Below are 22,003 nucleotides of genomic sequence, written 5' to 3'. Positions count from 1 at the left end.
AACGTTCTGCAATTATGAGTATGAACATAGACAAATAGAGTGTAGCTAAAAATCACACTCACCTGTAGAACAGGGAGTCAATTCAGTAAGTTCACAATTTCCCTGGGCGGTTATATCCTTTCCCCAGTTCAGGGTATGGGTTCTTTCTCTACTAATAATGTCCTGGTGTGTACTCCCCTACTGATCTGACTCTAGCAGATTCTCGAGAAGCCAATTCTCTCTCTCGGTCTACTTTACCGACAAGAGCTCTGAATGAATGAGCAATGAGTTTGATTATAGCTATTCAAAGTTTCTTTGTTTAATGTTGAGATGCATTCAAGTTCAGATATTCACGTATTATTAAATCTAAATGATCTTAGTACAAGTTTAATGGTTCTTTAGTAATTTCTTGATGGTAGTCTGAAATTATCCTGTGAGAAGTATCCATAGTTGATAGTGGTTCGGATGAGATATTAAATAAAGAGATGTGGTATCATGCATTTCTTTCTTAATCCAAAGAAATGTCCTTTGAGTTACTTTTCTGCTGATGGATACCTCAATAGGTGGTTCCAACATTTAGATGAGTCATCTGCTTTTGAAGCATGATCATCTTGACCTGTTTAGGATCCCCAGACCCATTTTTTTAATCTGCACTGTCTTTAATCTCTTGATTGCTTCTCACCTTTGTCCTTTGTTTCATTAATTTTTGTCTCTGCAGCTTGTTAACTCCTCAGTCAATGAATTCTAACCCTTTTTTTTCCTTGCATATTGGCTAATCCAGGAAAAACAACAAATGTGAGTGATTCTCGTTCATAGTTTTCTTTTCTCTCTCTGGAAATCAAAATTTTATAGTTTTGCATGTATGTTTAGCTAGTACTTTATTCCTCTAGAATAATGCATGTTTTACTTGAAATCTTCATTTTATGATTTGTTGTAGTCTGTTAATTACTTGGAAATGGAATAAAAGATGCAAAATTCAGGAAGTTCAAGTCATGGTTTCACTCACATATTATTCAAGTTTCAATATAAGAGAGTGCTGGTATCTCCTACATGAAGTAAATTATTGTGTTCTTCCTTGTTTTTAAATGCCGAACTTAGTTCTAATGAAGAGAGATGAGAACCATTCTTATTTTTTGTGAAGTATTTACAAATGCTTGTTGCCCCTGTTATATCTCTATGTTGTATATGCCAAATTGTAGCTGGTCATGGCGTGAAGTATCTAATGTTATTTGCTTCTCATCCTTCATGCTCGTAAAGCAAATTCTATGCACTGAAACTACTCCATTAAACATCTATTGGGAGTTGCATAACTAGCATTATGATCTGCCTACTTTTGTCCTGCATCATAAGATGTCTGACTAATAATTTCTGTAGGTTCCAAGGGAATTCCTCCTACAAATCCTTGGAGAAGATCGTGTAACTAATTTTGTGATACAAGAAATAGTCGCCTCAACCATGGCAGATTATGTGAAGAAGGCAAGTTATTTTTGCAACACTTAATGTTGGTCTTCGTTTTGAAGCTGAAGCAAGTATTGATGAGTTTTTCCCTTCAAAACAGGAAAATCTGAAGGTGAAGGAAAACAAAATTAGCACCACTCAAAAGGCAGAAGAACTCAAGAAAGTGTTTGTACCTGGAAATGAATTTGGATTTAATGCTGTTCTAGAGCTTGAAAAACCTGAAGCTGAAACTGAGAATGAAAATGAAACTGAACCTGAACCTGAACCTGAAACAGCAAGTTAAATTCACCAATTTTGTAAAGCACTTGTACAATGTGATTATTTTCAGAGTAATCTATTCATTTGTAATTGCTTTTAGACTATTCGTATTGTTCTAATAGATAGCTGCTCTCATCAATTAAATAGTTCTAATTGCTGCTAATTTGAGACTCCTGCATCACTGTCAAATCATCAAATTAGCCAAGTACGAAACATTAGACACATGATCATCCATGGTGTAAACAGGCATCATCAAGACTGAAGAGCTTCATATCCAAAGACATTGAGATTTGTAGATGTCAAAGAGGCAATGTCATCGGTGCTTGCCATGGAGAAACAAATGTCATTGTTTATAGCAGTTTCCAACTTCCTATGTAGTGGTGTTTTTTTTTTTTTTTAACTTGTTCGAGTGAGGTTTAGAATTCTATATAAAGAGCATGGGAGTGAGCTCCTCAAATCATAGCAACAATCACTCAGGTTTTCTCTTGAAAGATTTATACGAATCCAACACCAAGTGCAATGGGCTGTGGAATGAGCTCAAATTTTGTAGATATCTCTCTCTTCTTTGTAACTTTCATGCATTGATCATCATCTTCTTTATTTCCCTAGCTTGGTCTTATTTAATTTTAATTTTTTATTTGTTTTGTGTAAGAACTATACAGCACTATAGCAGCTAGGTTTATTTGAGAATGTAATTGCAATTATTTTTTAAAATATTTTTTATATTAAAATAATTTTTTATTTTTAAAATCAGCGTAGCTTATCAAAAAAATTTAAAATATACAAAAAATATAATTTTTAATAAAAAATTAATTTTTTTGGTAAACCGCGTTCTCAAATATTTTCGAAAGAATTTTGGACCATCATCCAGGTTTATGTATATATTGGCCTTGGTTGATAGGTTTCGTTTTGAGGTTAGATTATTTTTTATATAAAAAAATAATATTTAGATATTCAAATAGATTTAAAAGATGATATAAAAAAACAAATAATAATAAATATTTAAAAAGAGTTAAAAGAGTTAATTTAGAATCCTAGGAGAGTAAATAATTAAGTTATGAATAGGTTTAAAATTTAATTATCAAAATAATAATTTATTTTTTGTAAATTAAAATAGTGTTTGGCGTTGTACTAAAAATTATTTTTTATTTAAAAAATATATGAAAATAATAATAAATATTTAATAATGCTAATTACATTTAAATTAACATGGAATAAATTTTTTTTAATTATTATCATTATTAACATTATTGTTGTTGTTGTTAGCATTGTCATTGTTATTATTATTAATATTAATACTACAATTATCATTAATAATAATATTATCATTGTTATTATTATTATTATTATTATTATTATTATTATTCTCATCACTAATTTAATTATTATTATTATTATTATTACAATCATTATTGTTGTTGTTATTATTATTATTTTCATTATTATCTATAAAACCAAAATCATAAACTTGATTTGAAGAATAAAATTAAAAATCATAAGAACTTTGTCAAAAGAGAAAAGGATAAAAAAATATAAAATTAAATGCAGAAGAACCAAATAAAAAATCATTATATATACAAAATTAGAAACCAATTGAAAACACATAAAAATTTAACAAAAGGGAAAATAAAAAAAATATATAAATCAAACTGAAGTAAAAATACTAATATCATTAAGAACCATAATACATTTATTGGGGTAAAAAAAAGAAATGAAGGGGTTATCTCTGATAAATTAAAAATATTTAGACTTCACGCATTACCTAAAATGAAAAAAAAATGAGAGAATCTCATTTCTAACTCGTGGTCAAATCTCATGATTGGTTATAAAAATATTTGAAGGATAAAAATACTCTTACACAAATCAATAATGATAATTAGTTGATGTAGAAATACCAAAATACTCTTTAATTAAAAGCAGGCAATCTTTTTTTACCAATGCTATATAAGTCACTCTAGTAAAGTGAGTCTATAACCATAGTAATTTTATCATAGCCATATTGTTTCTTCATTAGTACATATTCAACAAAAAGAAAGCATTTATACTTATTAGCCATGTTGATTTACTCTTTTTTTTGTGTGCTATATTTGGGACACGCATGAGCCAGTGGCGGTATTGAAAAAGCTCAGAGAACTAGAGAATTCAGTGCAAATCCATGAATTTAATTTTCAAAATGACATCTAAGGGAAACAAGTAATAATAATAAAAGGAATCTTCTTGATTTTATTTTATATTGATATGATATTTTAATTAAATATTTGAAACAGTATTTTGATTAAGAAGTTAAAAAAACGCCAAGGAGCATAATGGCTCAAAAATATATATAAAACAAATATCTTCTTAATTTTATTTTTGTTTCAACGTGACTTTTTAATTAAATATAACTGATTACTATGTCAAATATTTATTTTAGGAGCACAATGGTTTATGAAAATAAATATATAAAAGATTTTAGTGATTTTATTTTTATTTTGACGTGAAGTTTTAATTAAATATAATTGATTAATATGTGAAATAACACATTGATTAAAATGAAATAATAGCACAATGGTTTAGAAAGAAAAAAAAAGAGAAATGTAAAGGGTTATTTTATTGTATTTTTCCTTTGATATGACATTTTAATTATTATGTAAGACAACACATTTTAATAATATATATATATATATATATATTAATGACGTGCCATGGAATATATATTAACCAAAACTAACTTCTTTTTCCATGGCTACAGTCTTCTCCTTGACCCGTGCAAGACACGTGCAATCGTGGATCACATGTTAGCCTGCTGTACTGACGATGGCTAATTATTGTATACTCTATGCAAAAAGAGAAAGGGAGTGATGTGTAGCTGTCTCATGTAAATGTGATTCATTTGTCAAACAGAAGGACACTTTGACTGAGTCCTCTCCTTGTGTTCCATCAGCCTTTAAACATTTCTGCCTCTGCACTCCGTCTTATGACCACTCGTATCATGAGACACATGTCTGTGAAATATAAACATTTTGGATATTTGCAGAGGAATTTATCGATAATATTTAAATTTAAATTTAATAAATAATTTTTTATTTTCCTCTTTTTTTCTCTATACAAATGAAATGATTAAAAAATCAATATCTTTTCTCGAGTATAGAAACATTAAAATAATAAATAACCCAATAAAACTAGAATCGAACCACATTAAAATATACTATATAAATTAATAACAATAACAATAACAATAATAAGTTAAAGAGAACTTTAAAATATAAGATTAATATGGGGATTAAATAATGATAAAAACAACTGTAAAGGTCAGAGAATCCACTAATTGTCTAACAAAGATCTGCCTCCTTCTCCTCTAGCTTCTGTCTTTTAGATAAATTGTATTTAAATTGATAATTTTAATAGTAAATATTTGGTTTTTTTATTTTAGTTTTATTTATTTTAAATATGTTCTATTTATTTTATTTTTTTTTCTTTAAAATATTAAACATGTTACGGCAAAATTATTGACGGTCTAAGCCCATCAAAAAGTTCCAGAGAGTCGGGGAAAATTACAGGATTTTGTCATTGACCATTACAAACAGAACCACCACCAAACTAAGTCCCTGGAAGAATTAAAAAAATACAGAAAATATCACTAACCATTACAGATTTATTTCGTCAATGATATAATCACTGATGAAATTACTAATAATTTTTATATTGGTGATATCCCACACTTACCGTTGAAATTATTGATAGAATTATATTAATATTTTTTGTTATATAGCATATTTTTTTTAATATATAAATTTATTAATAATTATATTACCCGGAGAAAAACCAACATAATAAAAATCTTCAACAACAAGATTTTCAAAGAACGTGTATCATTTGGGATTGTATTATCTAACTAATGGCAAAATAAAGCGTCATTATTATGTGTACTCTGAATATAAAGTTTTTCAACAACACTATGCTCTAAATCTTTAGAAAGAAGAAGACAGATTCTTACGTGGGAAAACGTGTATCCTGTGTTTCATGGCCAGATCTTTGAACTTCAACCTTAAATAAGAAAAACAATAGTAAGAACGGTCTTGAAAGTTTCACTTGATTCCTGCTTGTTGGAAGCTTTCGGAGTGTCTTTGAGATTGCATTAGATGCCTATCCTTTCAATGTTTTTTCTCTATTTTTATCTTTTATTTTGATATTTAAATTACTATTCAATCTTGTCATGATTCTTAAATGATATTATAGATTTTAAAGGAAATGTTGATGGTTTTTTTTTTTTTATCAATTAGCCTAATATGTAAAAACAAAAACTTGATCATAAACATTTCATGAAAATAAAATTTCATTTCTATAAATTCTTTTATAGTTATTTTTTCTTTAATCACGTATAAAATATTGAGACATTTTTTTTTCAATTATTATGTACCTAAATCAATTCAAAATATTATTATTCAAATATTTTTATTTAAAAAAAATTAATTTTTTTAAAATATTTAAAATAAATTAAATCAAGTTTTGATCAAGTTAACCAAGCTTTGTGTGCACCAACCAAGTGGTCTATATCACATTAAATTAACTTTTACCTAGTATACTTTGAAATCTAGGTTCATACCTCAAGTCAACATGTCACAAAATGAATACAGTAGACATAACATGGTATAGTAGACATAACATGGTTTAGCATAACACAGACAATTAACTAGTAATTCTTGGTACATGTATAATACTAATAAATGTATATCATTTTACTGGGAGCACCAAATCAAATGTAAAGTAACTATGCCAATTTTAATTGTGAATCAATTTAATATGTATTTACTTAATTTATTTGCAAATATCAATATTTATTGAGCTTAGTTTTGATTTTAATTAGAGAATAAATATTTTCTAAGGTGAACCGTACCATCTTGAACTACTTGTGAGCCATCATTTATTTCTACTTTAACATAATATTTTTATTTAAAAAAATCATTTAAACGTTTAGACATTAATTTAATAAATCACTTTGTTTATATGCCTAATTTTAATTAGTCAAGCGTATTCCATGTTACTCTACGCTATAAAAACCAGAGCAACATTTAGCCTCATTACTCCCCAACTCCCCTGAACCACCCTGGATTTCTCTTATACACTGTTCGAAATGATTCTTGGGGCTCTCTTTTTGCTACTTCTTTATGGCCTCTGGAAAACTTTGGCCAGAGAGAGAGAGAGCAAGAAACTAGCCAGAGTCCCTGAACCATCAGGGGCATGGCCCGTGATTGGCCACCTGCCTTGTCTAAGAGGCCAGGACCCAGCATGTAAAACCCTTGCAGCCATTGACGATAAATATGGCCCTATTTACTCACTCAGGCTCGGTTCTCATCGGATAGTGGTGGTGAGCAGTCGGGAAACAGTAAAGGATTGCTTGACTACCAATGACAGAATTTTGGCTACCAGAGCAAACATAGCTGCAGGAAAACATATGGGATACAACAACGCAGCTTTTGCGTTGTCCCCATATGGAAAGTACTGGCGTGATGTTAGAAAGCTGGTCACTCTTCAGCTTCTATCAAACCACCGGCTTGAAATGCTTAAGCATGTCCGAAAGTTAGAAGTAGACGCATTCATCAAAGGTTTGCACAATTCTTATGCGGAAACAGCGGAGTACCCTGCGAAGGTGACTATGAGCAAATTGTTTGAGAGCTTGACGTTCAACATAAGCCTTAGAACGATAGTTGGAAAACGATATTGCAGCACCATATACGACAAAGAAAACAGCGAGCCATGGCGTTACAAAAAAGCCATAGAAAAAGCCTTGTATCTGAGTGGGATTTTTGTAATGTCTGATGCAATTCCATGGCTCGAATGGATTGATTTTCAGGGACATGTAAGTGCTATGAAGAGGACTGCCAAGGAACTTGATGCCGTGATAGGAAGCTGGCTGGAGGAACATCTTAAGAAAGAAATACAAGGGGAAAGCGACTTCATGGACGTGATGATATCTAACCTTGCTGACGGTGCTGCTGAGATGTCTGGCTACTCTCGTGATGTTGTCATCAAGGCAACAACTTTGGTAAGTTTGCTAGCTAGCTGTAAGCTTGTCGTGCGTTTTCTTCCTTAATCCTTCACCATATCATATCATCATATATATCAGTAAGCGCAAATTGAATATTCCCGTTTTCCATGGTTACAAGACATAATTCATATCGGAAATATAAAACAAATTAGAGAGAGTGAATTTTAAATAAGCCCTTAATCAGACAGAAACCATGGGGTCTATAGACCGGATGACCACTCCAATAAAGTAGGGGCATGCGTGGTGTTATGATCTTAGGCATGTTTTAACCCAGGCCAGGAACCACTTAATCTCCAAAAAGTTTCTAATTAACCCTTCTAACATCTAACATTTCACGTCCAAAATTCTTTTTAGAATGAAGTAAATTTGAAGATGAACAATGAAAGTTAATCAATCTGACCATCATCATAGCAAAATCATGGGCTCAAAAATGAACTTGTAACTAGCTATCAATTATGAGCCATAAGCCCAAGTGTTGCCTTTTTTTGTTCTGAATATAGTAATTTCATTAAACAGCAGATCTGAAAAAGTTTAGGAATTGTAGGTCTACTTACAGAATGAAAAAAAATAAAAAACCCTTAGTGTAGTAGAAATATGTTAACAATCGTTGAAGTAAGAAAATGCTGCCCTTCATCCAATTTAATTCCTTTTCTTTCTTTCTTGTGGCTGGAGGGTAAGGGGGCCCTGGACCCCTGAGACTCTCAAAGTCCGTCTCCTACCATCTGGACATCTTCTCAGGTGCAGCCGCAGGGTTCTTAACTTCCATCTATTTTCAATTTTACACCTTTTGTGTTAATTCTGCAGATTCTGACCCTCACAGGAGCAGGAAGCACAGCGGTTACATTAACTTGGGCACTGTCCCTGTTGCTAAACCATCCAAGTGTGCTGAAGGCTGCTCAAGAAGAGCTGGACAAGCAGGTGGGAAGAGAGAAATGGGTGGAGGAATCAGATATTCAGAACCTCGTGTACCTCCAAGCAATAGTGAAAGAAACTCTGCGATTATACCCTCCAGGTCCCTTAACAGGAATACGTGAGGCCATGGAAGACTGTCATATTTGTGGCTATTATGTTCCTAAGGGCACTCGATTAGTAGTGAACATATGGAAGTTGCATCGAGACCCCCGTGTGTGGAAAAACCCAAATGACTTTCAACCTGAAAGATTCTTGACTACTCATGCTGATCTTGATTTTAGGGGTCAAGATTTCGAGTTCATTCCTTTTAGCTCGGGGAGAAGATCTTGCCCTGCTATTAATCTTGGCATGGCGGTTGTTCATCTGACCCTTGCTAGGCTTCTTCAAGGGTTTGATTTAACAACTGTTGCAGGGTTGCCCGTGGACATGAACGAAGGCCCTGGCATTGCCCTACCTAAGCTGATACCACTTGAAGCTGTCGTCAAACCACGTCTTGGATTACGCCTGTATGATTAAGCACCCGTTCATTTCCACGGCATGCCGCCAAAAACAGTTAAAATAATATTTTTATTAATATTTTAAGCTGGTCTTTTGACACGTAGACAAACAGGAACGTAATATTAATGACTTCACCACTATGAATATTTAGTAATTTAGACATCTTAATTAGTCAAGAACTGTATGGGCTTTTGTATCAGATTAAGCTTCAATGTTATGTAATGAAGTAAAATAATAAGAGATGTGTGATTTGTAGTGTTTGCTATGATATAAAATGCATTATAATATATGATCTTAACTTCCATAAAAAAAGGGATAATATATAGAACTTATTTGATTAATATATTATCATATTCAGAATAAATTAATAGATTTAGATCGTAGAAGTGTTCATGTTTCTAATGATTTAGATTAGGAGAGAGAAATAAAACTAAGTACAAGGAGTTAAGTTAAATTATATCCATTTAATTTGAATGTAATGATTTAGATTTAACGAACATAATGATCATGTCATTAAGAAAACATGAGATGATCTCAATTCCATACTAGAAAATCGAGTAATTGATCATATAATTGTACTATATTAATCAAAATATATTAATACTATTAATTTTCTTTTTTTGATATGAAGGGGTTCATGGGAATTTAATTTGGCATCTCGTTTATGTACATAAAATTATTGAGAGTGCTTCCAGAATTTGTCTTTAGTATAAACTGCCAATTTTCTTTTTCTTTTTTTTTAAAAAAACCCTTACACACCAACTTTTTTTCTTTTTTAATTATAATTTTAAAAAACAAGATCTAGTCTAATAAATTAATTGTTGATTCAAAGTCTAGAACTAGATGTAATAATTGAAAAAAAAAACCATTGTTTTTAGCTTTTTTTTCTAAAGAAAAAAACAATATAAATTAATTTGGATTAACTTCTTTAACCTATGAGATTTCATCAAAACAGGTTTTTAAATATGATTTTAATCATGGATTTCGTTATTGCCATTGCAAAATATATATGGTCTATAGATCTAAAGTAATATGTTGGAGGAAGCAAACTTTTAAATTGTAAGATTAAATACATGCAAGAATTTTGCCTTTCTATTCTGAACTGATGTGAAACTTTTGGAAGCATGAATGCGAGTATGAGAACGATGGAGAGAGCCCAAAAATGCTTGCTTCAAAACAAGAAGTAAAAAGTTGAATTCTTGAATGTGTCATAGTTGTTCACCAAACTTCTCTTGGAAACTGAAATGTTTTTGCTGATATGGTTACTTTGCAATAATACCATAAACCTATGAATTGAGAATAATCAAACAATTGTGTTCTTTGCAGCTTGCAAAGATCATGCATGACCATTTGAACAAGTCTGTTCAATCTAAACCTTCACTATGAATGAGCATGATAACACACCCCAGCAATGGTTAGAAACTTTTACGCTTGAAAATAGTTTATTTATTAGTGACTATAATAATTGTGTGTATTTCAAGAAGTATTTCGATAATTTATTTGTATATTTATTGTTGTATATCGATGACATGTTAAATGTTTCAAACAACATGTTAGAGATCAATAATGTAATGAATTTAAGATGAAGACTTGAAAATATCTTGAAAAGATACCTAGCGTTTTGATATTATATAAAACTGCAAGCTAAGGATTACTTTATTTGTAGCTCGTTTGTTATTTTCATTTTTGTCACTAGAAAATAACAAGGAGAATGAACACATGTCAAATGTTCCTTATGTTAATGCACTTCAAAACATTATGTATGGTATGTTCTATATTTGTCTAAGCATTTTACATGTTATTAGTGTGGTCAGTAGATTTATGAGAAGTTCTGATAAGGTTTACTAATAAATCGTGAAATGGATATTTTGTTATCTTAAAGTTACCGTATATGTTGGCCTAATATATGATAGCGTTAGTAGCATTAAAAGTAATGTTAAGAATTTTATAGATTAAATCACGCTGGTGATTTAAACAAGAAAAAATCACTACAAGTTATGTTTCCACCCTCTCAGGATGTGTCATTAGTTGGAAAGTAGTTTTATTATTTATTATTGTTTTATCTACAACAAAGGGTTAAGCATACAGAATCAATAAAGATAATGAAAAAAAATTATGGTTAAAAGATTTGATTACCGATCTTAGTTTATGACATTAGTTAATTATTATATATTGTTATAGCTAGAGTGTTATTTACTTGGTCAAGAACTGGATATATCATTTACGGACAACATATATTGATATAAAGTATCACTTTATTGTAGATATCATGTCATTGGATGATGTATTAATGAAAAAGATTTCTATAGTTAAGAACCCTACAAATATTTTAATGAAGTCTATCTCTACATTGAAGTTTAAGCATTGCTTGGACTTAATTGGTTTATATAATATTTAAAATATGCTTATTGAAAGCGAGTGGACAAGAGTTCAAAATTCATACATTGGCTCAATTTAATCCAAAATAAAGATTTGATGAGTTTGTTTTAAATTATCAGGCCAGGAAAGAAAAAAATACTCATGTACTTAGTTAATATATAAAAGCTTTAAATTATTATATTTTAAATTAATATTTATTTACAAGTGTCTCCATTCTTAGCATTTAGGTGGCTAGAGAGTAAATTTTCGAAATAAGATCTTGAATAAAAAATTAATTTTACGTGATGCTTTGTAATCTCGTATTTTTTTTTATAGTATATGTCTTTGATCGTCTCACCTATAGAATGTCTCACCTATAGAATAGACTTAAATTGTTGAATCATGTAAATATATATATATATATATATATATGTGTGTGTGTATCTCTAATTTAAGATTTTAGGGTTGTTTTCTCAACAAGCATAATTACAATAGCAGCACGAAGAACCCTGGACTCCTAATACAGCAATGTAGGTAATCTTCTAAAAATTTGCAGCATGTAATATGCCAAATCCTATAAATATGTTGAATGAACTTAGAATAAGTGCTGAACAATCCACCAAGGAGCGGAACCAGTTGAAAAAAGGCTGATACTTGCTATCTTTGTGAGGTCTAAACAAGCCACCGAACACCTGTGCTGTTGCAAGATAGAATCGGACAATGCCAATGATTTTGTGTGAGGTATGTTCGATTCCATGTGACTTCAAGCCAAGAACAATCCCAGTCACAAATCCAGGAAGAACACCAAGAATACAGGCCAGAAGTTAACAACTGACATGCAAGTAGAACTACATAGGGTTTGCAGGTTCTAACCTTTCCAAGTACCTTGCAATGATGGCCCTGGCAAGCATTAAGAATCTATTATGCATCATTGGAATGTTTTTAGACGTTGTACCTGCATGCCAGAGATAATTGATTGTTTCCATGGAGCTCTAAACTTGCATATATTATGGTCTAATTGTTCTGATTAGTAGCAGTTAAATCGAAGACAAAAGGAAAGAAAGGTATCAGAAGAATCACTTAACGAGCCATGCTACGGCAATAGAAGGCCTCAAGAGAGAGCAGCACTAATAAGCAACTCTGCAAGGATCAAAAGGAAATTTTCAATATGAATTGTTTGTTGAAAAGCTGCCGGAAAATGGTTTTTGAGGTTAGATTTAAGTTTAGGATTTTACTTGATTAATTTAATCAGTACGTCTCAACAGGAAAGACAGCTTGCCGTTTGATGCAAGAGTAGCTGCAAAGAGTTCAACTATTAGGTGGGAGAGACAAGCTGATAGCAGTGATTGCCAAAGCAAACTTGCTGGTATAAGTTGCTAAAGAAATTCAAGAAACATCATGGAGGCAACGGCACTAGCACTGCTCTGTCTGTTTTATCTCTGCCATGGCTTCAACAATGGCATTTTTTGCTATACAATCGGATCGAGCACGTAAAGATGTAAACCAGACAAGCCAACGCACCAACTTGGCAATGATGCTCAGAATCTACATGGCTTCAACTCTAGCATTTTTTTTCTACACGAGTTGCTTGCTGTTATAAAACTAGATTACCTGGTTTTGATTTAATTACTTGTCTATGCTTTTTAGGGTACACTGAATCTTATAGCAAATAGTTGTCAAAATGAGTCTGAAACTAATCTGATACCCAACAAATTTCCACTTTCTTGCATTTTGAACTGGTATGGAACTTTTGGAAACATGTAAGGAAACATGAGAGCTGATGAGCCTCAAAATGGTTAAATAAATAATTAATAGAAAGGGGATCTGATAACTCTGTACATTCACCTAATTTTAGTTTCACATTCCAGTGAGCAAACAAGTTGCTGTAACAATTAATACAGGGCAAAACTGGATTCATTCTCAGAAGTGCAATGTTTTTCAAGATGTTTGTTGAAGCTGAATGACAGCATCAAAGCTGAATTTTTCATCTGGTTCAAATGCATCTTCAAGATCTTCAAAGCTTTGTTCAACTCTCAAGTCTTTGCTAACTTTTAAGCCTTCCCATAGAAGCGAAAAGATAGTGTTAATGCCAAGCATTAGATTCATAGATAAAATGCCTTCAGAATACAGGGGAATGATGCAATTGGCTGCACCACAGCAGCTGGACTGGAGGAAAGAATAGCATTCCAAGAAGCAGTACTTCCACAAAGAACACACAAAAGGTCATTTGATTTTAATAGAAAACAAGAACAAAAAACAAAATTGCTAGTGTGATGAATGTAATGGTGGCTAGAGCTACTGGATCAATCAACTTTCAACTATACCATTCAAAATAAACAGCATTAATGCTGGTGTTGGCTCACGATTTAAAAGTTGGTCAAGACATTCATCAAGGTGTATGGACAAAAAAAAAGAGAAAGAGAGAAAGATCAGGTTAAGTTCTCCATTAACATGATTTATGATGTCAGTTTCTGTAAATTTGTAAGCTCTTCCATTGATTTCTTTCCTAGTAATATTTCTAGTCATGTGACAAAACTATATCTACTTGAAGTGTTTCCCAGAACACAATTCATTGGTTAATCACAGCACCGTGAAGATAAAATAACTTCATGACTTTAGAATCAATCAAGAAGTTAAAGTAGTACTGGTTACCTTATCAACATATTCAGCTACGGTAGAGTTTATGACTTTCTTGATCACTTCCTTGTAAACTTTTGAAGGTCCAAGAACTTCTAACAAAATGTCTCTGGGTATCTGCCAGAAACAAACAATAATAAAATTCTATTATATATGTGTATACGCATGTGTTTGTCCAAGCAAATGTATAAGAACATGACTGCAAGAATGTTCTTGTCTGAAGTCCACATGCATAGGATGTAATCGTTAGCTCTCTAACTTTTCAATGAAATCATCGCTGGCTGTTTTTTCTTCTTTGTGCATGTGCTTTACATCAATAGTGTGTGTTGGTGCATGTGTGCACATGAATGTTCTCCATAACAAAAGTTTCATGATTTAATATTGAAAAATAATGAGCACGTTTGCTTTCCCCCCCCCCCCATGAAGTTGCAGCTGTAAACTGAGCATAAGAATCCATTTAGACATGATAGATTATGTTAAAAGAGGATGCGCCTCAAAGTTGCAAGCTAGGTGACTTGACACTGCCCCTTCAAAGTTCACTACTAGCACAACATATTGTGCATACTTTGTCTGCAGATGGTAATGGACTCAAGATGAGGTCAACATACATCTCAAGAATGCAAGTTTTTGTTCACTTTAGGAAATGGACAAAAATCTCATATTTAAGTTACTTATTACAACTAGGTAAATGAAATTGGAGTAAAATAAGAGGATATGGAAACTCACATCCGGTGTTTTTCCTGCCAATTCCCCATGGTGTTTGATAGAAATGATGCATCGCATAGAAATAATAACAGAAAATATCAGAGGCAGACTAAAATTAGGGAAATGAGAAAGCATTAGAAAAGAACAGTCATTAAAAAACAATACCGTAAAGAAAATAAGATCAAATACGGCTTTAGAAGAATGGTTTGGCAAGTTACTAGTAAGAATACAGTTGAACATTATTTCAATCAGACTACTAGCAGTATGGTGCTAAGTTCTCAGATTCCAAACTATAGAAAAAAACTATTTGAAGATGATTATAAGTAGGCTTGAGATTCTAGAAGACAGCACTTCTCCACTAGCAATCAGATAAAGAATTCAGATATTTTACCTCCTTTTACTCTTCGAAATCCTGGTATTGGCTGGGCCGCAGTAACCATTTTTTTGAAAACCTCTTCAAAAATTGCTCTAGTTTTGGCACCAGATACTTCCACTCTTATCTGTCCACAAAAGCTATGAATATAATAGATTCCTAAAATTATCAACCACCAGGCAATTTTAAACTTGCCTACAAACCAACTACATGAATCCAATATCTGCTCATACCTTCAATTCTTGATCTTCATTGGTATTCGTAATCATCACTGTGAAATCTTTGAACCGAGAGGAAGATACTTCAACATCTTCAGCAGCTAATTTATGCAGTCATTAAGTTGTAGTCAAAGGTCAACACAACACTTGCAATAAGGTTAAAAGCAACTAATTGAAAGACAAAATTTGATTTGCACCTGATACTACAGCTGCAACAGGAGTAAAACATCTACCATTTTCCCTGTAAAATCAAATTAACAAATAAATAAGCAACCTCGCCAATTTCTACTTCTTGCTACAAAAACCCAACAATGACATTTACATCAAAATCCAAATACAATACTCGAGCTCAAGTGAATGAAACTGCATTACCTTCTCCAAAATCCTTGAGCCCCACATCTCATTTGATGGGAAAAGGATGGTATTTTGCGAGTTAGATTTGGAGTAAAGACATCCACTGTATGCTTGTGACTTATTAACTGCAAATAATAACCAAAGAAAAAACCAAAATTATTCCACTACATCATGTCAATTCAGATTAAGATTTAAGGGCCATGACTCATTACAAAGAAGCTAAAACCAGTATTAAAATGTAAATTACTCAAGTAAAGATTATAGTTTTCCATAGTAAAACTGAACTCAAACAGACAAACAAAAAAGTGGATAAAAACATAATGCAGAAGTGTGCTGGTTGTGAAGAAATGAGAATCACTGCGTTGCCTGTCATCTTACAATGAAGTGAACATGGTAAAAACGACAGACGGGTGTCAATTCAAGCACTATAGTAAATCCATGAGAACTTATAATAGATCCCATTGACTACTTTAAGACCCTATGTCTTCTATAGAATGAAATGGCTAGAATTTGGCTTAAAATGAAAAGAACAAGTTCAAATTATAGTTGCAGAACTGAAGAAAAAAGGAGAGAAAACAAACATGACATTACCTTGAGGTTTAAGCCCAGACAGAGGGTTTTAGCCGCTACTATTTCCATTATCTCCTCCTCCTCCCTCTTATCAATCAGTGTGGCACCTAGCTAGCTATATAGATTTCTTATCACCATCTCAATTCTATTAAAGTTTTTGAGTATTATTTTCATAAAAAACAAAAAAAAAAAGTGAATATTTTATGTAGTCCCTATACTTTGAATAATTTCATAAAGTAATCCCTTATATTTCAAAATATTAATTTCATCCCATGATTCTTATGATATCGCATTAAAATGTTGATTGGTCTTTCTCCAAGCCCCCACTAATTGATTTGTTGGGTCAATACAAGTTTAGATTAAAAAATGAAAAATAAAAATCATTAGAGTTTAATGGTGAAGTCCCATCTAGATTTGCTTGAACAATAATTAATCTATCAAATTACTTGAATTTAAGTAAATTAATTTTTAAAATAATTTAAAATTAAATATAATTCAAACTTCAATTTAGATTCTAAATTATTCCACCATCAAATCCATTTATGAATTGAATAATATAATAATTCATCATCAAGAATTAAAAAGAGTTAATTTAGAATCCTAGGAGAGTAAATAATTAAGTTATGAATAGGTTTAAAATTTAATTATCAAAATAATAATTTATTTTTTGTAAATTAAAATAGTGTTTGGCGTTGTACTAAAAATTATTTTTTATTTAAAAAATATATGAAAATAATATTTTATTTTATTTTTTAAAATTTTATTTTTGATATAATCATATAAAAATATGAAAAATTAATTTTAAACAAATAAAAAAATTAAAAAAAAATTGAAAATGGCCCACAAATAAGTTTGAGAGTCATCACAGAGAAATGTCAATAACACCCCCTGCAAGCCTGCAACCTCAAGCAGTAAACGACAGTTCACACATCATCTTTAGACTAACTAATTTAACGACATGTCGGGTTGTCGGTCTTCAACGGATTTATAAAATTGAGTGGACGGAAATGATATAGGCTAGAGAGGAGGAAGGAAGCAAGCTTTGATGGCGGCGATGACGACGACAGCATCAACTTTACAACTCCAACAACTTAGAAACTTCTCCTTTTACAAAGTAAGAATACCCCATTTTCATTGCCCGTCATATCATATTGAAGATTTCTTGCATTTTCTTGGAAACCAAACATTTTCTTAGACTGACTGACTGACTAACCACTTCTGTCTACAGTGTCTTTCTTTGAGCAGTAGCAGCAGCAGAAATAGCATCATTTTCTTTCAATCTCACTTTACTTGCAATAAGTAAATTACAAAAACAATCATTTAATATTGTTTTTGTTAGTATATTTTGATTGTTTAATCAAGTTCTTGTTTTGTTTAAAACATTTCAGGCTATTATTATTTTCTTCTAATCCAAATTTGAGAGTGCTTAAACATGTGGGAGTCAAGCCTATATCTGCTGTTGGGTCAGGTTAATATTTTCTTAGCTTCTAAACACAATTATAGATAGTAAATTTATGGTGTTACTCATTGAAGTATTGTGGCATTTGGGTGTTTTTAAAGGTATGGAGGCATCAATTGCAGAAACGAATGAGAAACTAATAGCATTGAAAAATGTTAAAATAGTTATTGAATCCCAAGAAGAAGATAAGATGCAGGTGGGTTATTGTTCTCCGAATCTCGAGTAGCTGATAATTAATGCTATTTTGCAAAATTTGTAAATGTGGTTATGTTTAATTTTTAGGTAAGAGTGGATTTGAGTGGAGATGAGACTCAAAAGGTGTTCAACAAGGCATTGACTGATTTAGCTCGTTCCGCACCTCCGATTCCAGGATTTCGAAGAGAGAAAGGAGGTAATGGTTATACATGTTATTTCTTCCGTACTTATATATAACTGAATTTGACTGCCTCCATCAAATTATGGAATAACGTTCTGCAATTATGAGTATGAACATAGACAAATAGAGTGTAGCTAAAAATCACACTCACCTGTAGAACAGGGAGTCAATTCAGTAAGTTCACAATTTCCCTGGGCGGTTATATCCTTTCCCCAGTTCAGGGTATGGGTTCTTTCTCTACTAATAATGTCCTGGTGTGTACTCCCCTACTGATCTGACTCTAGCAGATTCTCGAGAAGCCAATTCTCTCTCTCGGTCTACTTTACCGACAAGAGCTCTGAATGAATGAGCAATGAGTTTGATTATAGCTATTCAAAGTTTCTTTGTTTAATGTTGAGATGCATTCAAGTTCAGATATTCACGTATTATTAAATCTAAATGATCTTAGTACAAGTTTAATGGTTCTTTAGTAATTTCTTGATGGTAGTCTGAAATTATCCTGTGAGAAGAATCCATAGTTGATAGTGGTTAGGATGAGATATTAAATAAAGAGATGTGGTATCATGCATTTCTTTGTTAATCCAAAGAAATGTCCTTTGAGTTACTTTCTGCTGATGGATACCTCAATAGGTGGTTCCAACATTTAGATGAGTCATCTGCTTTTGAAGCATGATCATCTTGACCTGTTTAGGATCCCCAGACCCATTTTTTTAATCTGCACTGTCTTTAATCTCTTGATTGCTTCTCACCTTTGTCCTTTGTTTCATTAATTTTTGTCTCTGCAGCTTGTTAACTCCTCAGTCAATGAATTCTAACCCTTTTTTTTTCCTTGCATATTGGCTAATCCAGGAAAAACAACAAATGTGAGTGATTCTCGTTCATAGTTTTCTTTTCTCTCTCTGGAAATCAAAATTTTATAGTTTTGCATGTATGTTTAGCTAGTACTTTATTCCTCTAGAATAATGCATGTTTTACTTGAAATCTTCATTTTATGATTTGTTGTAGTCTGTTAATTACTTGGAAATGGAATAAAAGATGCAAAATTCAGGAAGTTCAAGTCATGGTTTCACTCACATATTATTCAAGTTTCAATATAAGAGAGTGCTGGTATCTCCTACATGAAGTAAATTATTGTGTTCTTCCTTGTTTTTAAATGCCGAACTTAGTTCTAATGAAGAGAGATGAGAACCATTCTTATTTTTTGTGAAGTATTTGCAAATGCTTGTTGCCCCTGTTATATCTCTATGTTGTATATGCCAAATTGTAGCTGGTCATGGCGTGAAGTATCTAATGTTATTTGCTTCTCATCCTTCATGCTCGTAAAGCAAATTCTATGCACTGAAACTACTCCATTAAACATCTATTGGGAGTTGCATAACTAGCATTATGATCTGCCTACTTTTGTCCTGCATCATAAGATGTCTGACTAATAATTTCTGTAGGTTCCAAGGGAATTCCTCCTACAAATCCTTGGAGAAGATCGTGTAACTAATTTTGTGATACAAGAAATAGTCACCTCAACCATGGCAGATTATGTGAAGAAGGCAAGTTATTTTTGCAACACTTAATGTTGGTCTTCGTTTTGAAGCTGAAGCAAGTATTGATGAGTTTTTCCATTCAAAACAGGAAAATCTGAAGGTGAAGGAAAACAAAATTAGCACCACTCAAAGGGCAGAAGAACTCAAGAAAGTGTTTGTACCTGGAAATGAATTTGGATTTAATGCTGTTCTAGAGCTTGAAAAACCTGAAGCTGAAACTGAGAATGAAACTGAAACTGAAACTGAACCTGAACCTGAACCTGAAACAGCAAGTTAAATTCACCAATTTTGTAAAGCACTTGTACAATGTGATTATTTTCAGAGTAATCTATTCATTTGTAATTGCTTTTAGACTATTCGTTTTGTTCTAATAGATAGCTGCTCTCATCAATTAAATAGTTCTAATTGCTGCCAATTTGAGACTCCTGCATCACTGTCAAATTATCAAATTAGCCAAGTAAGAAACATTAAGACACATGATCATCCATAGTGTAAACAGGCATCATCAAGACTGAAGAGCTTCATATCCAAAGACGTTGAGATTTGTAGATGTCAAAGAGGCAATGTCTTCGGCGCTTGCCATGGAGAAACAAATGTCATTGTTTAAAGCAGTTTCCAACTCCCTATGTAGTGTTTTTTTTTTTTTTTTCACTTGTTCGAGTGAGGTTTAGAATTCCATATAAAGAGCATGGTAGTGAGCTCCTCAAATCATAGCAACAATCACTGAGGTTTTCTCTTGAAAGATTTATACGAATCCAACACCAAGTGCAATGGGCTGTGGAATGAGCTCAAAATTTTGTAGATATCTCTCTCTTCTTTGTATCTTCCATGCATCGATCATCATCATCTTCTTTATTTCCCTAGCTTGGTCTTGTTTAATTTCAATTTTTTTTTTTTGTTGTGTAAGAATTACACTGCACTCTAGTAGTTGGGCTTGTAAGAGTGTGATTTGAACTGTTTTTTAAAATGTTTTTTTTATATTAAAATAATTTTTTTAAAAAAATTTATTTTTAAAATTAGTATAGTATACCAAAATAATTTAAAATATAAAAAATATATTGTTTAATAAAAATATTAAATTTTTTAGTAAATCATGTTCCCAAATTTTCTCGAAAGAATTTTGAACCATCATCTAGGTTCATGTATATACTAGCATTGGTTGATGGGTTTTGTTTTGGGGCTAGATTATTTTTTATATAAAAAATAATATTTAGATATTAAAATAAATTTAAAAGATAATATAAAAAATAAATAATGATAAATATTTAATAATACTAATTACAGTTAAATTAGCATGGAATAAAAATTTTATTATTATTATTATTATTAATATTGTTGTTGTTGTTGTTGTTAGCATCATCATTGTTGTTATTATTAATATTACTACTACAATTATTATTAATAATAATATTATCATTGTTGTTATTATTATTATTATCACTAATTTAATTATTATTATTTTTATTATTATCTATAAAACCAAAATCATAAACTTGATTTGAAGAATAAAATTAAAAGTCATAAGAACTTTATCAAAAATAAAAAAGATAAAAAAATACAAAACTAAATGCAAAAAAACCGAATCAAAAATCATTATACATATAAAATTAGAAACCAATTGAAAACACATGAAACTTTAACAAAAAAAGAAATTAACAGAAATATATAAAAATATTTAAACTTCACATACCATCTAAAATGAAAGAGGAGATGAGAGAATCACATTTCTAACTCGTGGTCAAATCTTATTATTGGTCATAAAAATGTTATACAGATAAAAATACTCTTTACACAAATCAATAATGATAATTAGTCCGTGTAGAAATATCAAAATGCTTTTTAATTAAAAGCAGGCAATCTTTTTTACCAATGCTATATAAGTCACTCTAGTAAAGTGAGTGTATAACCTTATTAATTTTATCATAGCCATATTGTTTCTTCATTAGTATATATTCAACAAAAAGAAAGCATTTATACTTATTAGCCATGTTGATTTACTCTTTTTTTGTGTGCTATATTTGGGACACGCATGAGCCAGTGGCGACATTGAAAAAGCTGAGAGAAGTTGATAATTCAGTGCAAATCTATGAATTTAATTCAAAATGACATCTGAGTAATTGATGATGGGAGAGTATATATATATATAAAAAAAAAAGCATGGCTTGAGCCCAAAAGGCTTTCAGCTTGCACTAAATTATGTCTAGAAATTTTTGCAATTTTTATTTATTATAAATCAAAATAAAATTGATGTTCCCTTTAATTACTTTGAGATTTAATAAAAT

General features: G+C 31.3%; 3 protein-coding genes and 1 long non-coding RNA gene across 7 annotated transcripts in view; 3 read left to right on the top strand and 1 right to left on the bottom strand.

Moving 5' to 3' along the window:
- LOC105134630 (uncharacterized) overlaps nucleotides 1-1,799 on the top strand; it is an 8,329-nt gene extending 6,530 nt beyond the window's left edge. The window contains exons 2-4 of one of the 2 annotated variants that reach the window (XR_844030.1): nucleotides 326-774; nucleotides 1,354-1,455; nucleotides 1,538-1,799. This is a non-coding gene — a long non-coding RNA (uncharacterized LOC105134630). Of the gene's footprint in view, nucleotides 1-6; nucleotides 775-1,353; nucleotides 1,456-1,537 lie in introns of those variants that run through there. The other variant, XR_844029.1, reaches the window with a different exon arrangement.
- Nucleotides 1,800-6,737: 4,938 nt separating this feature from the next.
- LOC105134628 (cytochrome P450 82G1-like) lies at nucleotides 6,738-9,394 on the top strand. The gene is made up of 2 exons (XM_011039107.1): nucleotides 6,738-7,720; nucleotides 8,528-9,394. The coding sequence occupies exons 1-2, from the start codon at nucleotides 6,809-6,811 to the stop codon at nucleotides 9,149-9,151; spliced, it is 1,536 nt and encodes a 511-aa protein (XP_011037409.1). The 5' UTR covers nucleotides 6,738-6,808; the 3' UTR covers nucleotides 9,152-9,394.
- Nucleotides 9,395-13,253: 3,859 nt separating this feature from the next.
- On the bottom strand, nucleotides 13,254-16,504 carry LOC105134625 (uncharacterized). Of its 3 annotated transcripts, none has more exons than XM_011039099.1 (8): nucleotides 16,370-16,504; nucleotides 15,797-15,903; nucleotides 15,622-15,665; nucleotides 15,440-15,525; nucleotides 15,225-15,333; nucleotides 14,855-14,868; nucleotides 14,144-14,245; nucleotides 13,254-13,552 (listed from the first exon to the last, which is right to left on the bottom strand). In XM_011039099.1, the coding sequence occupies exons 1-8, from the start codon at nucleotides 16,415-16,417 to the stop codon at nucleotides 13,430-13,432; spliced, it is 633 nt and encodes a 210-aa protein (XP_011037401.1). In that variant the 5' UTR covers nucleotides 16,418-16,504; the 3' UTR covers nucleotides 13,254-13,429. The 3 variants fall into 3 exon arrangements, with proteins under 3 accessions (XP_011037401.1, XP_011037403.1, XP_011037404.1); XM_011039101.1 differs by having other exon boundaries at nucleotides 13,478-13,548; nucleotides 16,370-16,503; XM_011039102.1 differs by lacking the exons at nucleotides 13,254-13,552; nucleotides 14,144-14,245 and adding an exon at nucleotides 14,550-14,698 and having other exon boundaries at nucleotides 16,370-16,503.
- An 831-nt stretch (nucleotides 16,505-17,335) lies between these two features.
- On the top strand, nucleotides 17,336-20,128 carry LOC105134626 (uncharacterized). The gene is made up of 8 exons (XM_011039103.1): nucleotides 17,336-17,462; nucleotides 17,577-17,647; nucleotides 17,737-17,816; nucleotides 17,909-18,003; nucleotides 18,090-18,198; nucleotides 19,033-19,046; nucleotides 19,626-19,727; nucleotides 19,810-20,128. Exons 1-8 carry the CDS (start codon nucleotides 17,394-17,396, stop codon nucleotides 19,996-19,998), a joined length of 729 nt encoding a protein of 242 aa, XP_011037405.1. The 5' UTR covers nucleotides 17,336-17,393; the 3' UTR covers nucleotides 19,999-20,128.
- Nucleotides 20,129-22,003: the final 1,875 nt, after the last annotated feature.

The sequence above is a fragment of the Populus euphratica genome, unplaced genomic scaffold (genome assembly GCF_000495115.2).
Source record: "Populus euphratica unplaced genomic scaffold, PopEup_1.0 scaffold213.1, whole genome shotgun sequence".
Lineage (NCBI taxonomy): Eukaryota > Viridiplantae > Streptophyta > Magnoliopsida > Malpighiales > Salicaceae > Populus > Populus euphratica.
Note: the sequence above shows the minus strand (reverse complement) of the source record. Positions and strands in the feature narration are given on the sequence as shown.

Coding starts and splice junctions, on each gene's coding strand:
- LOC105134626 (XM_011039103.1), top strand. CDS start 17,394: ATGGCGGCGATGACGACGACAGCATCAACTTTACAACTCCAACAACTT. Junction 17,463..17,576: donor GAAACTTCTCCTTTTACAAA/GTAAGAATACCC, acceptor TTCTGTCTACAG/TGTCTTTCTTTGAGCAGTAG. Junction 18,004..18,089: donor AAGAAGAAGATAAGATGCAG/GTGGGTTATTGT, acceptor TTTAATTTTTAG/GTAAGAGTGGATTTGAGTGG.
- LOC105134628 (XM_011039107.1), top strand. CDS start 6,809: ATGATTCTTGGGGCTCTCTTTTTGCTACTTCTTTATGGCCTCTGGAAA. Junction 7,721..8,527: donor TCATCAAGGCAACAACTTTG/GTAAGTTTGCTA, acceptor TTAATTCTGCAG/ATTCTGACCCTCACAGGAGC.
- LOC105134625 (XM_011039099.1), bottom strand. CDS start 16,417: ATGGAAATAGTAGCGGCTAAAACCCTCTGTCTGGGCTTAAACCTCAAG. Junction 15,666..15,796: donor GCTCAAGGATTTTGGAGAAG/GTAATGCAGTTT, acceptor TTGATTTTACAG/GGAAAATGGTAGATGTTTTA. Junction 15,334..15,439: donor ATGAAGATCAAGAATTGAAG/GTATGAGCAGAT, acceptor TTTTGTGGACAG/ATAAGAGTGGAAGTATCTGG.